This window comes from Callionymus lyra, chromosome 3, assembly GCF_982586985.1.
Source record: "Callionymus lyra chromosome 3, fCalLyr1.hap1.1, whole genome shotgun sequence".
NCBI classification, from domain to species: Eukaryota; Metazoa; Chordata; class Actinopteri; order Syngnathiformes; family Callionymidae; genus Callionymus; species Callionymus lyra.
In genome coordinates this window covers 16,630,781-16,649,328 of record NC_141820.1, presented here as the reverse complement: position 1 = coordinate 16,649,328, position 18,548 = coordinate 16,630,781, and the positions used below count along the sequence as shown (strand labels likewise).

The 18,548-nt window shown below is 36.9% G+C and overlaps 2 protein-coding genes across 2 annotated transcripts; both read left to right on the top strand.

Moving 5' to 3' along the window:
- The first annotated feature begins 3,732 nt into the window (after positions 1 to 3,732).
- On the top strand, positions 3,733 to 8,464 carry LOC148083408 (fibroblast growth factor 4B-like). Its single transcript, XM_087786621.1, has 3 exons — positions 3,733 to 4,359; positions 4,678 to 4,781; positions 7,665 to 8,464. The coding sequence occupies exons 1-3, from the start codon at positions 4,023 to 4,025 to the stop codon at positions 7,839 to 7,841; spliced, it is 618 nt and encodes a 205-aa protein (XP_087642747.1). The 5' UTR covers positions 3,733 to 4,022; the 3' UTR covers positions 7,842 to 8,464.
- Positions 8,465 to 13,957: 5,493 nt separating this feature from the next.
- On the top strand, positions 13,958 to 16,211 carry fgf23 (fibroblast growth factor 23). Its single transcript, XM_087785744.1, has 3 exons — positions 13,958 to 14,171; positions 14,232 to 14,335; positions 15,765 to 16,211. The coding sequence occupies exons 1-3, from the start codon at positions 13,958 to 13,960 to the stop codon at positions 16,209 to 16,211; spliced, it is 765 nt and encodes a 254-aa protein (XP_087641870.1).
- The last annotated feature ends 2,337 nt before the right edge of the window (positions 16,212 to 18,548 follow it).

Genomic DNA, 18,548 nt, shown 5'->3' with positions numbered 1-18,548 from the left:
GTTACAATTATATATAGTTATAATTGTTGTATTTGACTAAGACATGTCTCTAGTTCAACACGACAGAAAACTGACCAGAAACTGTTTCCTTAAACTGAGAAAAATCTCTAAATTTAGGAAAATGTTGTCACAACATGATCTGGAGCTTGTAATCCATGTGTTTGTGTCTTCTTGTTTAGACTATTGTAACAGTTTATTTTCATGTCTTAACAATAGGATATGTCTCGCCTGCAGTTGATTCAGAACTCTGCCACAAGAATTCTGACCAGCTCTAGTAGAAGAACTCACATTTCTCCGATCCTTAAAACTCTTCACTGGCTTCCAGTTTCTTTCAGGATCAACTTTAAAATTGTGGTTCTTACTTTCAGATCTATTCATGGTCAGACTCCTCCTTACATCAGTGATCAGTGAAATCCTTCCAGGCTGTTGCTCCTAAGCTTTGGAACGATCTTCCTCTGTGTTTGAACTTGAAGGATCTACTGACTCCTTTAAGAAACATCTTATGACATTTCTATTTGTTCAGGCTTTTCCTTGATTTTCTGGAACTCCTGTTGTGTTATCAGTTTTATCTTGACCTTTAAAGTATATACTTTATTGAATATTGTTTTGATTGTTTAAGCGCTTTGTGACCCTGGTCTGGAAAAGAGCTATACAAATAAAAATTACTTACTTACTTACTTACATGATTACTAGTTTCTATTTTGACATTCAAATTAATTGATTATAGTATAGAAGAAAATTAATTAAATTATATAATAATTAATGTTTTAATTGATTAATGAAACACTTAAATAAAACAAATATACAGTGTATAAAGTGAGTATGTGCAAATTAATAATTTAATTAAATGTATTAAATAAAATAAATGAAATATTTGACTTTTAATCCTTTTACAAAATAAATATTGCCTGAATAAATAATTCCAAATCATACTTTTTTCAAAAAAAATGTTGAGGATAAAAAAGAAATGTTTTGTTTAAAAAAAAGTTCTCATATAAAAATATTTTATAAACATCCAGCACTTTTACATGCCACCCTGTATTACAAAGACACTGTTTCTTTAAGTGACCCCATATGTAGTAAAAATCGCTCAAATTGTTAGTGGCAGTGGAAGTTTGCACAACGAAGGTTCGCTTTTCAGTTAAAGTGAAATGTGTGTTACTTATATGAATTTTTTTTTAATTCATAGTGAGATTTATTAAGATTAATTCAAAATAATTCAAAGATTAATAACTGTCAACACTGTCAAACTATTTATAGTGTTATAAGTATTTCAGTCAACGCCGTCGTCACGAATACTATTTTGTTAATTTGTTTACGTTACTTTCCACAAATGTGTTCGATCGAGTTTGAGGCTGGTGTTGTTTTTCAGCTGTGGTGTTGTCAAGTCATTGGTGTTGATCAGCAACAAGGTCTCTCCAGTTGCTAAGGTGGGTCCAGGCAGCTCTTCGCAGCCCCCCGGGCCTGCTGCTCGGTGACGTTCTGGGAATTCCCCCAGGCCTGCGTCGCCAACCATCGCGACTACAAGCGGATGCGATGTAAAGCGTGACCCCGGCGACCTTTACGTTCACCAAAAAACATGTGAATAATGAGACTTTAAAGTGTAATATAATTATTCATGATTAATCTTGGGTTCATTTGAAAAGGCAACATCTATCTAAGCATGACAGACAAAAGTGTCTTGGTCTACTTCTGGTCAAGAGTTTCGGCGAGCGACACCGTGATAAGACGCAATACGACCGGGCGGAATATTTGGTTGTGTAAACTTCCTGAACTAACAGCAAAGGAAGTGTCAGACGGTCGTGCCACTTGCTCTCCTGTGACTGACTGGGACTGTTTTTACACCTTCCCTCTAAATAAGGCCGCAGGCTGCCAGGACATATGACCGGCGTCCCGATTTGGTTCCTGGACACAGTATCCATCTATCCATCCCATGATTGCTCAACGCCAATGAAAGTCAAACTCACACGCACTCCCTCCCCTCGCTCAGGTCTCCCATGTGAGCGAGAGCAGCAGCAGGGCCGTGACGGCCAGCGAGACTTGAAGCATCTCTTCAAAGTAAGAGCCCTTTTTTAAAAAGCTGTATCAACGCATTTTATAATGACATCGCCTGTCAATCAATCAAACATTCAGCTGGCAAAACAGTGGTTAAGATTTGATGCTTTTGATCCACTGTAGAGAAATAACGATAACATTTTTATAAACATAAATATATATATATACATCTTTATATATATATATATATATGTTATGGGTTTATTATTATAAAAAAAAGTGTCACTATAATTCGTTTTGTTGCTGAATTGATTTTTGTTAATGTGGTTGTTATGTATTTTGATTATTACGTTAATAAAATGTTATGGAATTTTTCTTACATTTTCTTTTATTTAATTACTTTTTTGAGTATTTGAAATATAATTGACAGCAATGATCTCTAATGTTAAGCAGGTGGCGATAGTGTTTGGGAACTCGTTGCACAACACACACACAGTAGGAACCAGCAGGAACCAAAAGCTCAAACAACAGCAGCTCCTTCTACGCCACAGAGAGTGACAAACAAGGGGTCGGTAGTAACATTTCTTCATGGCTCACAATATACCATCATGCTGTAATTATTTTAGTACGATAAAGGCTTGTTTTTTCAAAACATTCAATTTACTTCAAAATTCTATGGATGATTTTGATTATAAAGTTATATACTAGAAAGGACAAAGAAAATGAAATTAAATAAATAAATGAAAATCAAGTTGTTCATTAGCTTTCAGACGCTTGACTGGTTAGATGTTCTGAACTTTAACTTCATGAGGGCCACATAAATGCAGTCGCTCGGCCGCATGTGGCCCCCGGGCCGCACTTTTCTCAGGTCTGCTCCAGATAAATGATTGTCTCACAAGAATCATCTCACTGTTATACTAGAGAAACCAAACATGCTTGATAAAAATGTGTTACACTTATGACGGAATATGCGGAATTTTGACTGTATTTATTTGGCCCTGAAGAGGTGAGAGTAAAACATGAAGAAAATGTTTCTGACAGCTAAAAACTTGATTTTGTAATTATTATTGTATAGGCGCGTAAAATTGGCTGCTTAGTTCTGTTTTTCTTTTGCTTGTTTTGTGTTATCTTATATCATTTTTTTATTCTGTACTGCCACCACAAAAACTATGATGTGTTTACGACACTGGAAATACACGTTTCTGATTCAGATTCTGAATTAACTCTCAATAATAAAAATAAATATTAAGCACGTTTTTGACTTTTTCCTTTTTTTATGTTTTACCTCAAAATAATTACAGTGAATATTGAAAAAATAGTTAATTTTCTATTACTTTCTTTTGTACGAAACTATTACACATATTTTATTGCCACATTTTGCCTCATTTTATATGATCTTTTTTATTCCTGCTTGCTCTGCTTTCCTATAATATTGTATCTATTGTATCGCTCCTCTCTTTTGGTGTGAAGGCCCCTCATGACGAGTATAAACTGTGGCCCCTGAGGAACCTCCTTGTCCATCCCCCTTATCTATGACATCATTGAAAGACTTTGAAACTTCCCTGGACTCTATTTTTATTTTGAAAGGCTTCACAGGAAGCGCCCCTGCCGGCGAGTATCTTTCCAGTCTCTGGTGGTGAAGGTGCAGTAAACCCCCCCATCACTCTTCCCCCAGACCCGCCGCCGCCGCTGCTGCCGGACTCCCCTCGCGGAACCCTCTCTCCTCTCCTCCTCCTCCCTCCTTTCCTCGCACCCCACTCCCGATGGGGGGTGTCGTCGTCACAGTGATGTCACGCTAGGATGGGAGCGCGCGGGCCCAGGTGAGCTTGCCGTAGAAGTGTCCCGAGCGCGAGGCGAAAGATGGTCATCGCCACCGGACCCACTTCCAGCTCGCTCCGTCCCTCTCCTCCTCCTGCGCCGTCCCCGGGCCGCGGGGCCTCCTCGACCCTCCTGCTGCCCCCCCACCATCATGCCAGAGGACTGAAGCCCACAAGAGTTCTCGGGGCAGGTGACTCTGCGCTTCTTGGATGGCCGTGGCGCAAACTATGTTCAGGACGCGCCGGACACTGACGCTGCTGCTGGTCCTGATCCTGTGGACGTGTCTGCTCGGGGTGGTCTCGTCCCGCCCGGTGCCCCCCGGCGGCGGCAGGACTAACGTGACTCTGTTGGAGAAGAAATGGGAGACTCTGTTCACGCGCTCCTATCTGGGTATATCTGGCGGCAGGTCGGAGCTCAACTGGGAGAGCGACTATTTGCAGGGTATCAAGCGTGTGCGGCGGCTCTACTGCAATGTGGGCATTGGGTTTCACCTGCAGGTGGTCCCGGGCGGCAGGATCAGCGGGTCGCACAATGAGAACCCTTACAGTGAGTCCCTGAAGTTTGGAGCGGCTCACTTTTCATGATATTTAATCGGACGCGCGGTTGAAAGTTTTTCAAGAGCAAAAAAAAAAAAAACACTGCTAAGATCCACGCGGTGCCAAAGACATGTCACGAATGCTTGGAGCCAGTTTGGTCCAGCACTTTATTTTTACCCCCCCCCCCCCTACCCTCCCCACCACACACACATATATATAAACCACACACACACTTCGATAGGTGAAGTCGCAGTGCACCTGCAACGGTTCCACCCATCAGTGGTGCAGAGGCCGCGCGCGTGGATCTCAACTCTGTGTCTGTGTGTAGGTCTGATCGAGATCTCCACCGTGGAGCGAGGAGTCATCAGTCTGTTCGGCGTCAGGAGCGAGATGTTTGTCGCAATGAACCGCAGGGGGAGGTTGTACGGGACGGTACGTTCATGCCTGCAGAGAGAGAGTGATGATGATGAGAGCACGTTCTTGACATTTGTGTCTTTTCTCTGCATGAACCACTCGAGGGTCTTTTTATATATATAAAATAGGGGTCGAAAAGTCAACTTAATTGTTGTGAATCATGTGATGCAATTTTTTAATTATACATTGTATGTCATTGTCTTAATAAAAAGCTTCACTTTTAGTCATTTTAACCTAAGAAACTGATATTTCTCTCACTTAAAAGTACTGTCTGACTTAATTATTATAAATGAGGGAACACAATATAAGCATTAACCCATTAGCCTGTTAAAATAAAAAATAAAAATCATATTATCCTATTATTATGCTTGATGTCTCTTGACTGGTAATTATTAAATAATCAATACGATGTGTTACAAAGGATATTGTTTATCATCGACAATAATTTATTTTCAGGTTCATTCATAAGTGTGTAACAAACTAATGGTAACACTTTAAGGGTCAAACTTGCCTTTTAAGCGGCTCACAGTTGCAAAAAGGTTTGGTTCTATTTCCTTTTAACCAAAATTCCATTATCAAAATAAATCCATTGATATCTTTCTTTTTTATTTTATTTTATTTTTTTTAAAGGGATAGTAGAACAATAATGACGTGTGGCTGCCCAGCAATTATATATGCCATATGTTCTGGCTATTACAGAGACACTGTTTCTTTAAGTGACACCACTAACAATAAACACTGTCAACCCCTATTGTAAGCAGGCAGGCTCCTCCAAAAATGCTTACAAGTAGTTTTTCTTTTTGTTAAACTTGCTAGCTTAGCTTCTCAATAAATGTGCTACCTAAAGTGTACCACCCTGTTATACTTTGTATATTTTAAAGATTAAAATCTCAATTCTGCAAATCTTGAATAAAAAAATCTAACTTTCTAATATTAAACTAAAGGCAGTTTTATTGCTAGGAAAAGTGGAATAATTTAAAACAAATGACACCTGGTTCACAGTAGAATAATCTAATATCAATGATTTTTGCCTGCTGAAAAATGACCCCCCTGACTGAGGTCGACCCACAGCGTTGGTTGAATAAATATGTTACATGTAGTCCGACTTCATCTATCACAGTAGAGGTGAAGATCAATCAACGATACACTTTTCAACCTAAATGTGTTGATTTGAAACAACAAACATCTTGCTCATTGTTTCATTTTAAAAGTCTTAGTTGTGAAACTGGAAATGTGTGTTCATTCACTCAATATAATGTGCCTGAATGTGTGTTAAAGTATTTTGGTTTTATGTAGTTTATGTAGTTTAAGGATGCAAAGTAAAAACAAGATATTAACAAACATTATTTTTTAATTATTAGGACATTGCCACTGTATTCATGTGATATACTCAGGAGTAGACAAGAGTCAAAAGAGTTAATTCTTTCAGTTGTCAGCAGGTCGGCTTAGACTATCGCAGCTGTCAATTAAATAATACTTGTCTTTCTCATCTAATTCTTAAAATGCTTTTTTGAATCATCTCTTTTTAATTGTTTTTTCTACCACAAAACATCTCCTTCGTTTGATGTGCTCTATGGTGTTATACCTTACTTAGAGGACATGGATCTACTGGTATGTTTCGCCCATTCACGAAAAGAACCTTGTGTTCTTACACCTCATAATTGTTATGGGTTTCTTAATCTTTTTTTTATTCGTTCCTCCAGGAAGTCGTAAAAATGAGATCTTAAAAATGGACTGTGCTGCTAGGGAGGTTATGAAGACATCATTGAGAAACACTTACAATCATACTGGGTCGTGGGGGCAGCAGTCAAAGAGGCCTTGACTTCCCTCTGCATAAGAACCTTCAGAATCTCTTTAAGAAAAGCGCTCATGACCAGAGAGGCATCATCACTAAATAAAAAACAATCTTGTCCAAAGCGTTTGGCCAAAGTTTAGGGTAGGAATGTAGATCTAGTTCATCAAGAGCTCTGCCCCTCAGCTCAGCTCTTATTCAGCAGAATATAACAAGGCTTTTCACAAGACTTACAGTAGCTAATTGTAGCTACGTCACTCTCCATCTTAAACTTGATTTGAAGTCAGGCTCTTCAACAGCCAACAAATACGAGGATGTGTTTGAGTCGTTATCGAACCAAACTCATCCACGTAACAGGCCAAAATATAAAATAAAAAAAGTTTATTGGGATTGACCACAAGGTTTTGCTATCGTTCGTATGTGCAACAAGATGCTGCTAATGAAACATTTTCAGTGCCTTCTTTCCCACGAGAATCCACTTGAAAACTAAATTGCTTTACAATATATAGTATTTATATATGTAAATAACTATAACCTGACACTGACACAATAAGAGCATTTATATATTTTAATTCGCACAAACGAAGGAGTTAGGACATTACACTTACACTGTTCTGACACACGGGGTAACCAGAGACAACATTTTTTAAACGATCGTATTTGCAGGAACGTGTCACGATACAGGGGCCACAATATTGCGATATAGTTCGATACTGTAGGAACAAGGAGATATTCGTTGTATTCCCCAAGTACTTGACTGCGTGACTCGTGACCATAACTATTTTCATTTCTATTGAAAAAAGAAAAAGTCCAAACATCAGCTTTAAAAGCCATTGGAGTCGACTGTATCCTCACGTACCCAGTCTGCCCCGTGATCTCACAGGTTTTCATTGTTCCTTTAGCGGCCAGAAGTTTAATTGAAACACAAACATTTATTCTTTAATTTTATAGACACTTTAATAGACCATACAAGAACTATTTTAAAAAATGAAACTTGAATCGTTGTTAAATATCGAAACAAAATGGTGGAAAAAATATTGTAATATTCAAGTGTATCGATGTTTCCTTACACTTTGAAATTTGACAGAAGTGTCGTCTGCTTCTTCCAGAGGGCCTTCAACGACGAGTGCAAGTTCAAGGAGAAGCTGCTGCCCAACAACTACAACGCCTACGAGTCTTTTGTTTACAACGGCTCCTACATCGCCCTGAGCAAGCACGGCCGCACGAAGAGAGGCAACCGGGCCTCGCCCGCCATGACGGTCACACATTTCCTCCCGAGACTTTGACGCGAAAATCATCGGCAATAAATCCTCATTTGCACACGTGAATGATCTTCCAGGTAACACGACAGACACACACACACACACACCGACGGAGCGGGCGGAGAAAAATATTTATTCTGTTTATATAATATATGTGTATATTTGGAGAGCTATCTTTGTATATGTATGCCATCCTGTGCTGCTTTTCATTTTTATGGTCTGACTGGCTGTAACTGAGAATGTGTCTAAGATAAGAGGACGAGCTTGATTCTCAGCTTTAAAAAGTGAAACCAATACTTTTTATTACCTCAAACCACTTGTACTCGATGACGGGATGATGCATGGACTTGTCGCTGCTGTTTCCTCCTTTCTTGAAAAGAACTCGTAACCCGCTCCGTGTTGGACAGAAGAAGAAGAAAAAAAAAAAGAAAAAACTTAAAATGCACTACCTTTGCTGCACGATTTTTTTAAAGGTGCCTTCCCACTTGTGGCCCCCCTTTAACTTGCATGTAAGAGACACCCGGCGGAGTCAGAAATAGGGCTGACACTTACAGAGGGCCTCAGAGAGAGAGAGGGGTGTGTGGGGGGGAATATCTGGTTTATTTTCTTTACTTTAATTAGATCGATTAAGTCATTTACAATCTGCGGTCGAGACCAGAGAGGAGTCGGCCATGTTTTTGCAAGTCGAGGTTCATCTCCGATGATCAGTGAATGTATTGACCTCGGCGTGTCGTGCTGCAGCGCTGCAGTGGACGCCGCGAGGCCGGAGATTTAGACGCAATTACGAGCTGGTCATGTGACCCCGGAGGAGTGAAGGACAGTGCAGTTTGGGACGGACGCCAAAAGGATTTCTGGTCTCCCTGCGTCACCGTGCGACTGTGGTGCTGATGCTGTCACTGTGGGTTAATGGGGATGAAGCTGAGAGTTGGCAGCAGGACTCGCTCACTCCCATGGTGCACTTGGTGGACTCTCGGACGTCTTCCGGTGACGTCGTGTCTTTTTGTCTCTCGCTGTTGCCTGAGTCAGTCTCAGTCTCATGGCTAATAGACTTTTAGCCGAGGCTTCGTTTCCACTTCCAGAATCTTCAGGAGACAGTGTGATGGAGCTTGTTGACTATACCACTGATTTATTTTGAAGAAAATTGAGCTGTCAATCAAATCAATTGCTTCTTATAAATCATTTGCTTCTACTAATAACATATTTGTCAATTGTACGAAGGTCGAAGAAGAAATATAATATGTTTTTTTTGTCCGAAAAGCAGCTCTTAAAAGTACTTTTTTGGATAAAATATTCAATACCCTAGTGTTTGCATTGATACAACAGCTGAGATTTTGTTTTTACGCATTGAATTGTTTATTTATCGTCAGTTTTAGTTAATGTACTGTATGTGTTTTGTACAACCATTTTTATCTTAATTTAAACCATTTTTACCTTCATTTAAACCATTTTTATGCTCATTCAAACCATTTTCAGCTTCATTCAAACCATTTTAACTTCATTTAACCATTTTAACTTCATTTGAACCATTTTAACTTCATTTGAACCATTTTAATCTTTATTTAAGCCCATTTTATCTTTATTTAAACCCATTTTATCTTCATTCAAACCAGTTTCATCTTCATTTAAACCATTTTTATTTTCATTTAAAGATTTTTTATCTTCATATAAACCATTTCCATCTTCATTCAAACAATTCTCAACTAATAACCAACTATTTTCACCAAAATTTAAACCATTGTCATCTTCATTTAGACCATTTTATCTTCATTCGAACCATTTTTATCTTCATTTAAACCATTTCCATCTTCATTCAAACCATTTTCAGCTTCATTCAAACCATTTTAACTTAATTTAACCATTTTAACTTCATTTGAACCATTTTAACTTCATTTGAACCATTTTAATCTTTATTTAAACCCATTTTATCTTTATTTAAACCCATTTTATCTTCATATAAACCATTTCCATCTTCATTCAAACAATTCTCAACTAATAACCAACTATTTTCACCAAAATTTAAACCATTGTCATCTTCATTTAAACCATTTTATCTTCATTCGAACCATTTTTATCTTCATTTAAACCATTTCCATCTTCATTCAAACAATTCTCAACTAATAACCAACTATTTTCACCATAATTTAAACCATTGTCAGCTTCATTTAAACCATTTTAACTTCATTTAAACCATTTTAACTTCATTTGAACCATTTTTATCTTTATTTAAACCCATTTTATCTTTATTTAAACCCATTTTATCTTAATTTAAACCCACTTTATCTTCATTCAAACCAGTTTCATCTTCATTTAAACCATTTTCATCTTCATTTAAACCATTTTTATTTTCATTTAAAGATGTTTTTATCTTCATTTAAACCATTTCCATCTTCATTCAAACAATTCTCAACTAATAACCAACTATTTTCACCATAATTTAAACCATTGTCATCTTCATTTAAACCATTTTATCTTCATTCGAACCATTTTTATCTTCATTTAAACCATTTCCATCGTCATTCAAACAGTTTTCAACTAATAACCAACTATTTTCACCATAATTTAAACAATATTCTGCTGTAACTTTTTTTCCAACTAAATCCAACAATAATTGTCACAAAACTCAAGCTGTAAGTGATGATGCTCTTGACATTAGATTTGATCTTGAAGCTTTCGTTCTCAATGAGATCAGGATCGATTCGTAGCAGAATCTTTAAATCTTCAAAAAACTTCTGAATCATTATTTGAGGCATGTCAATGTTTTAATGGGTCATATTCGATGCCGAGTAAGAAAAGAAAAGGAGTCATAATATATTGTGAAACTAAATAAGCTACATTTGTTTCATTTTGATTGTAAATTATTTTTAATGTATAGTAATGTAGTATATTTTATATAGTTTCAGATCGTATTAATCATAAAATTGACAAAATCATATTAAGAAATATGATGTAAAGTCACTTTAAATGTATTTATATACTTGCAAAATCAGACAAACGAAAAGAAGGAACTGAAAGAAAGGAGTGCTATATTGGACTATTTATAAATAATTAAAACATTTCTACACAATCAGTTTTATAGTTTTGATCTCTCCAGGGCCAGACGTGACCCTCAAGCCTGACTTTACCCAAGTCTGGTTTAGAGTAATAACATTTTTATTTGAATTTATTGAACATAAATCAATGATTCAAGGAATGATGGACAGATGAATGTCTGCTAGACTTTATGTTTGAGTTTAAATTGGATTTATGTCTCAATTTATAAACTTCAGCAACTGTCAATCATGTTTGGTTGATGATCTGATCTTTTATTCATTAAAAGTGTTAATGAAGTTCGTCAACGTCAGACATGACTTGACGAGATTAAATCTCATTTATTTATATTTAATGTTTCACTTCTTCAGTCTACATTTCTGTCCATTTTATTTGCATCAACACTAAAGTTTTGTTGGTGTGTTTTACTCAACTTTAAATAGAACCTTTCCATTGTTTAATTATGTTTATCCTCAATTTCATCAAGTATTGAGAAAGCTAGTTTGATTGTATTATTTTATTATTATTATTATGTACAAGACTCTGTCTAGCATAGAAACATGAAAAAGAGTTTGACTTGTAATAAATAATGAAAGTTTATATACAAAATAATATATTTTCTCCGTCATAAATATGCTTTAATAAGCTTCACAGCTGAACTCTGACCTCTAAATAAACTCAATGGATCTGTTTTATGTAGTATCGTGGAGAGACGGCTCTCTCTGCAAAAATGATTTAAAATCCAAGTTGTGTTGCAACAGCTGTCGCTCGACTATTTCAGTTGCATGATGAAGCTCCTGTCTTTTGTAGTTTGTTGGGAGGAATGTGGATCTGTCAGGATGACAAGCATCCTTCCACATACCTGAGCTGCATCCCGGCCCACCAGCCTCAGCGCTCGCGCTCTTGGGTTTCCTCTGTAACCCGGGAGGTCCTCGCTCTCGAGGTCAGAGTCGCCGTCGTGTCCGGCGAGATGAAAGGCTTGTCACGTCAACAACAACAACAACTTGAAGCCTCTTTTTTAAGTGTAATATTGACTTGATTCATATCAGCTTCATATAAAACCAAGCTCCGCCTCACTGTCACCTCTGTCGTCAAGATTCTGCTGAGTCATCATTAGAAGCTCTACTACGGATGATGAGTCAGCACATTTTTAGTGGGAAATTAAACAAGTGGTCGCAGCAGAAAGACAGAAGCAATAGATGATGTTTTGACGTTGGTTTTGTTCCACGTCTTCCTGTAGTTGCATCAGCTGGATCTAGTTTTCTGTTTGTTTGTGACTCAAACATTGACTTTGAGGGACAGACTCTCGCTCTGCAAGGCTCTCCCGGGCGTCACGAGTGGGATGAAGAGAAGGATGTGGAGTCACTATGGGATGTCGCCTCTTTTCTTCCATTTTCACCAAAAAAATATGTGGTTAATTTGGCAGCTATGTGACGACGTTCTCTTGTGTTGCCACTGCTACCGCAACAGCAGAGACTTCTTTTTAAAAAAAACTGCTTAGATCAGCAACAGGCGTCCATCACTATATCGTCGTATCCCAGATGTGTCGTGTCAGAAGTAGCACCTTAAGGTTCCTGAAGTGGAGCCCCTCGAAAAAAAAAAAGTGAAGGAAAAAAAAAAAAATCAACATCTCTTTGACCAAAACTGTTCGCACGTTTCTTTCCAGATCAGATGGAATTCTTACTGGAGGTGAGCAAAAGGGTTTTTATATATTTACTTACGACGACGATTGATCAGCATGAACGGGTCCCAAGGTTCTGGTTCTTTTTGGGAGAGCTTCCTCTCGTCTCTGTCCTCATATACCTCACCTGCTGCCTTAGACTTTCATTTGCTGTAGAAGAAACACTCGTCTCAGACAGGAAATGCTATTTTTTTCCTTTTATTTTTGTACGTATGTGCTGTGCACAGCAGACGACTGTATTCATGAGATGATAATAAAAAGTGTTTTTTTAACATGCCACTGAGTCATTCTTCTTATTATTATGGGTTGGATAACTAATGTTTTTGTTTGGCTCATGCGTGTGTTCTTGTTTTTCATGTGAGAGAAAATGGGTCCGAATGGAATGCATTATTACCTCTGCCAAGGAGATCACGTTGTTGTCAGGGTTTGTCTGTCTCTGCCCTGCTGGAAAACTACCTTTAAAACATGTTTAGATGAACACAAAATACTAGTAAATATTGACTGTGTCGTGCAAGTGGGTTCTGTGGTATTACTGCCACCTGCTGTCCAATGAGGTGATTGCGATCAATATTTCAAACACTAACAGAAATAATTATTTTTGATAAAATACATGGGGGAAAAATATAGGGTAAAGTAAGTCTATGTTTTGAGTTATTATTTAATTAAGTGTTAATTGAATAGTATCATTTCCCTCCCTCATATTAAGTAAAAATTAAAGAATATATACAGTATGTATATATGTATTGTTCTATAGATTTTCACCTTTAATTCACATTTATTGCGACTTGCCTGTTTCTTTTTCATGTCATTTTCCTTAATTGACCAACTAACTTCTATACTTGTCCACATGCACCATTCAACTATTATCAATCTAAAAACTGTATTTTAACTCATTTAAATGTGGGAAGGTTTGATTTGTTTTGCGTGTTACATTGTTTTTTTTATTCTGTGCTGCCACCACTCAAAAAGCATATATTGTGTTTACAATACTGGCAATAAAAGTGTCTGGTTCTGATGATGATGACGAACAGGTCGGAGTTTTGTATGAATTAAAAAAAACAAAAAACTCGGCGGTTGGCTCCCTCTGGTGGCTGTTAGCGGGTGTTGCAGCTGGACAGGTGTAAACCAGAGCTTTATTTACAATTCAAAACGTGACCTTCATTTGTAGTTTTTTAACTCATTAATGAACTTAATTGTGTCTCAACTCGTCTGAGATGTTGTTGACGTCATTGAGGTGGAGTGTAAACATCCAGATGTGGCTCTTCCGCTGCCGCACACCCGCACATCTGCTAGGGGGCGTAGAGGACGCGAGCAGGGCTGGCACTGGGGTCCTTAAATAGGACCTGGATCTCAACTTCTGGGACAAGAAGCGTCCAGAATCCTCCTCGGCAGCAGCAGCGGTGAAGACAGACAAAAAAAAACAGAACCAAGGATGTTTCGGGACTTTGTTCTGACCACTCTGCTCGCTGTCGTCCACGGGTACCCTCTGGGGGGCTCGGTCTCGAACCCATCACCTCTGGTCGGGTCCAACTGGGGGAACCCGAGAAGGTACATCCACCTGCAGACGTCCACGGAGCTTCACAACTTCTACCTGGAGATCCGGCTGGATGGGAGTGTGCGCAGAGGAACCAGCAGGAGCTCCTACAGTAGGTCCATCTGCGCCGGTTCTGACCGCAGCCGGTTCTGATCAAATGTTGTCCCGGCAGGTGTGATCGTTCTGAAGGCGGAGACCCGGGACCGCATCGCTATATATGGCGTGAAGAGCAGTCGGTTCCTGTGTCTGGACCTGGAGGGGAACCCGTTCACATCTGTAAGAACCGAACCTACATTTATTTTAATACATTTTTATTTTTGCTCTTTTATGTTTTTTATATTTTATGAAATATGACTTAAAACATTTCAAATAATAGATGTTTTTAACATTTGTTTTTAAGACATACATAAAGTCGTTGTTGTCTATTTTAAGACGTTTATATATCAATACGTTTAAATGCAAAAAAAAAGTTTATGGAATTGATGCTGCGGGTTAAATTACATGTTCTTTAGTTAATTTATCATGTTTTTCTACTTTTGTGTAATGTTTTATTTTTATAATCTGGGTTCCTTTATGCTTAAAAAAAGGACTTATATGCGTTTAAAATATTTTCATCAATAAAAGAGATTTTTGAAAATTAGTTTTGCAGACGAAAAATAGAGCTAAATGTCAATACAATTCCTTTTTTGAAAGCGACTTAAAGCGAATAATAATAACTTTATTCTTAGTTGTTATTAGGAAATCTATTTTAATACGTTCTTCTTTTTTTTTTTACATATCAAGTTTGAAGTTGAAACTTTATGAAAATAAAAGCTGTGTGTTAAATGTTGTATTATTTTGTTGATGTATCATTTATTGCTATTTTTATGCGATACTTAATTTTTTTAAAGCAATAAAACGCTATATTTTGACACGTCTTGATCTGGGGTTGAGGGATTTAAAAAAACAAAACAACAACATTATTTGCAAAGAAATGGCAAAATAAATACATTTTTAAGCGATTTAAAGCAACAATAATACAAAAATGTTTTAATTGTTTTTTAACACATCGTAAATTAAACATTAAAATGCACAAAGAAACGCACATTTTCCCCCGTTTTCTGTTTTAAGAATTCACTTTTAAAACGTTGAATGATGTGAATGAATGTGTTACATTCTTCAGTTAATTTATCATTCATAAAACGCTGTATAATGTAGTTTATTAAAGTTACTGTAGATACATGATGAGAATTATGTGCATATATTAAAGTAACTTTTAACAAAGAATAAATGAAGAACACAAATACAAATAGTAACACTATATTGGAATCACTTGTTGTTTCTGAGTCTCTAAAACCCATTCGTTTTTTAAAATAAACTATCAAACGAATGAAACATTTAAATCAAACCCCAGGCTGTGTAAATGTAACAATTACAGCATGTATTTATTTACATTATGTTGATTTAAATGTTTTATTCAAATGATCAATATTATGACCACTTTGAAAATGTCATGGATTTCAAATATTATATTTGAGAGTTCAATTTATTAAACCAGGAAAAACAAGTGAATACAATTTAGTGTTTAGTATTTTTATTTTTATTGATATTAGTTACTGTAATATGATTGTAGATACATTGTATTTCTTTTTCAACCGTTACAGACTATTGTGTGAATGTTCAATAGAAATAAAATGACCTTAAATGAACATCTGTTCCTCCTCAGCACACCTGCCTGAGAGACGACTGCCTCTTCAACCACAAGCTCCTGGAGAACAACAAGGACGTCTTCTACTCCAGCAGGACCGGCATCCTCTTCAACCTGGAGGGGTCTCGTCAGGTCTTCCTGGCGGGTCAGAACCTGCCCCTGACCTCCCTGTTCCTCCCCAAGAAGAACACGGTGCCGCTGGAGCGCCTGGTGCTGCACCGGGAGAAGAGGAACCAGCTGGTCGACCCCTCCGACCCCCACAGGGTGTACCTGGGTCAGACCGAGGAGGGCTCCGACTCGCAGGCCATGCCGGAGGACGACGCCGACCTGGACCTGGAGGTGGAGCCGGGGGACGTCGAGCGGAACGTGTCCCGGGAGACTGTGCCGGATCCGGACCCTCAGGATCCGTGGAGCGCCCACTCGTCCAACATGGCGAGTCCTCGGGTCTCTGGAACCATCGGCTGAACTTTTGAACCCAGACAACTTCAAGAACTGTTCCAATATTTGGTCAATTTCGGTCAAGAACTTTTTTTGTGTGTGTTTGTGATAAAACCAGAATTCAAACTTGTACAATCACAACCCTTGTTAGCTTGTTAGCTCCTAGTTGCAAATGCTAAGTAATCAAACACTTAAGTAGCTACCTTATTAGAATTAGCTTTTGTATATATATATATATATATATATATATATATATAAATTAATCTAACATCAGTAATATTGATCTTAAGCTTTATCCATCAATTATTCTTAACTTCCTGATTTGAGGACTAGCATTCATATTAGCAGTAGCAGCTACGTTTGAGTTTTGTCAACGGTTCGCATTTTTGACAAAGTACCAGATATTTACAATTCTACTTTGTTAGTCGCTACTTTGTTTAGGATTTAGGGCATTAGAGGAACCTTTTAAAACACATTTTATAAATATTTGCGCTTGTAGGTAATTAGCTTTACTAGTAAGTTCTTTTTAGCGCCACAGGAACTTTTTTGTTCTTCGGCGGCTAGTTAGCATTGGCTAATGAAAAGTAAAGAGTAAGCAGAAAATATTAATAATAGGTTATAGCTGTTGATATGTATTTTTTTAATTGTAAAGCAAATATATTTAGTTTATGTTACGTGAATTGTTTTATGCTTAATTTTCTTTAATATATCTTTTTTTCTAAATTGGTTTGTACATGCTAGTTGTTTACTGATACATTTAAAATGTTACAAATAATTTCTATAATGGTTTCTCTTGAGCTTTTCTTAAAATATAAATCATTCTCTTCACACATTCCAGTTTCCCAGCCGGTCTGAGGAATCAAATTTGATGCTGATGTCTGAGGCGAGAAAGAGTTGTGATGTAAAATGTTTCAAATGTATCATGTTTCAAATCATTCAACTTCCATATTCCGAGCAGTAATGGTCCAGGTGCTGGTCATCCTTCCGTCCAGACCATTATTTATTTATTTAAATCCGATCAAGAATTTTTATTTATGCTATTTATGTAAAGAAAATGTTCACGGAAGATGAAATGATTGTTTGAAATAAATGTGATGCTAAACCGAAACATTATTATTACCATTTTTCTTCATCAAAATGAATCGTTTGGAGAAGATGTTACAATAAAACCCCAACATGTGACGTGCGAGCAGTGTCATTACTTTCAGAGTCCTCTAGATGGCAGTCTCTGCACTATTTTCATTTGTTTTGAACAACTGTTCTAATGAAACATCACACCATTTTTAAACTGTTGGCGCCACCTACTGACCTCTAAACAACATGACACTGTTTCATGAAGCTTCATCAGACCATCACTAGAAACCGCAGTTTGAAAATGAAGTGGGTCAGTGATGACATGAGACTGTTGTGAGAGAACTAAGATGTTAAAAATCAAGAGTTGTAAAATGAATAACAATGCTTGGCTACAGTCTTCTGTTGTTGACAATCCTGCTATAATCTGTTGTGTGATTTCATCCAACATGGTTGCAGCAGAATACCAGACCATGATGAGATAAACGTGATGATTTCAGTTTTCAGTCATTCCACTGCTGATGAATCTAATATCCTATTAAAAGACCAACATCTTGTTAAAATTAAGAGCGCCACCTACTGACTGTTCATGCTGCTTCATCAACTTCATCACCTTTGTTCCATAGTTTTTGAGTGAGATTGACAAAAAAATACAGCTTTCTTTTTGTTCATTAAAATACTTTTAGACAATTAATTGTAGTATTATGGCCACTCAAAACTAATTTTTACTATGAGATTAAAGAAGTAGGAAAATACTTAATTACGAGATTTAAATTGTAGGAGAATACCTTATTATGGATGAAATACGTAGGAAAATACTTTATTACGAGATTAAACTAGTAGGAAAATACTTTATTACTAGATTAAAGTCAAAGGAAATAACTTTATTACAAGATTAGTTTTAGGAAAATACTTTATTACAATATTTAAATCGTAGGAAAATACTTTATGGATTAAATACGTAGGAAAATACTTTATTTCGGGATTAAAGTAGTATTAAAATTCTTCATTATGAGATTAAAGTCATGGGAAAAGTCTTTATTACGAGATTAAATACGTAGGAAAATACTTTATTACGAGATTAAAGTAGTAGGAAAATTCTCTATTACAAGATTAAAGTCATAGGAAAAAACTATATTACGAGATTTAAGTTGTAGGTAAATACTTTATACAAGATTAAAGTCGTGGGAAAATACTTAATTACAAGATTAAAGTCGTAGAAAAATACCTTATTATGTGATTAAACTAGTAGGAAAATACTTTATTACAAGATTAAAGTCTTGGGAAAATACT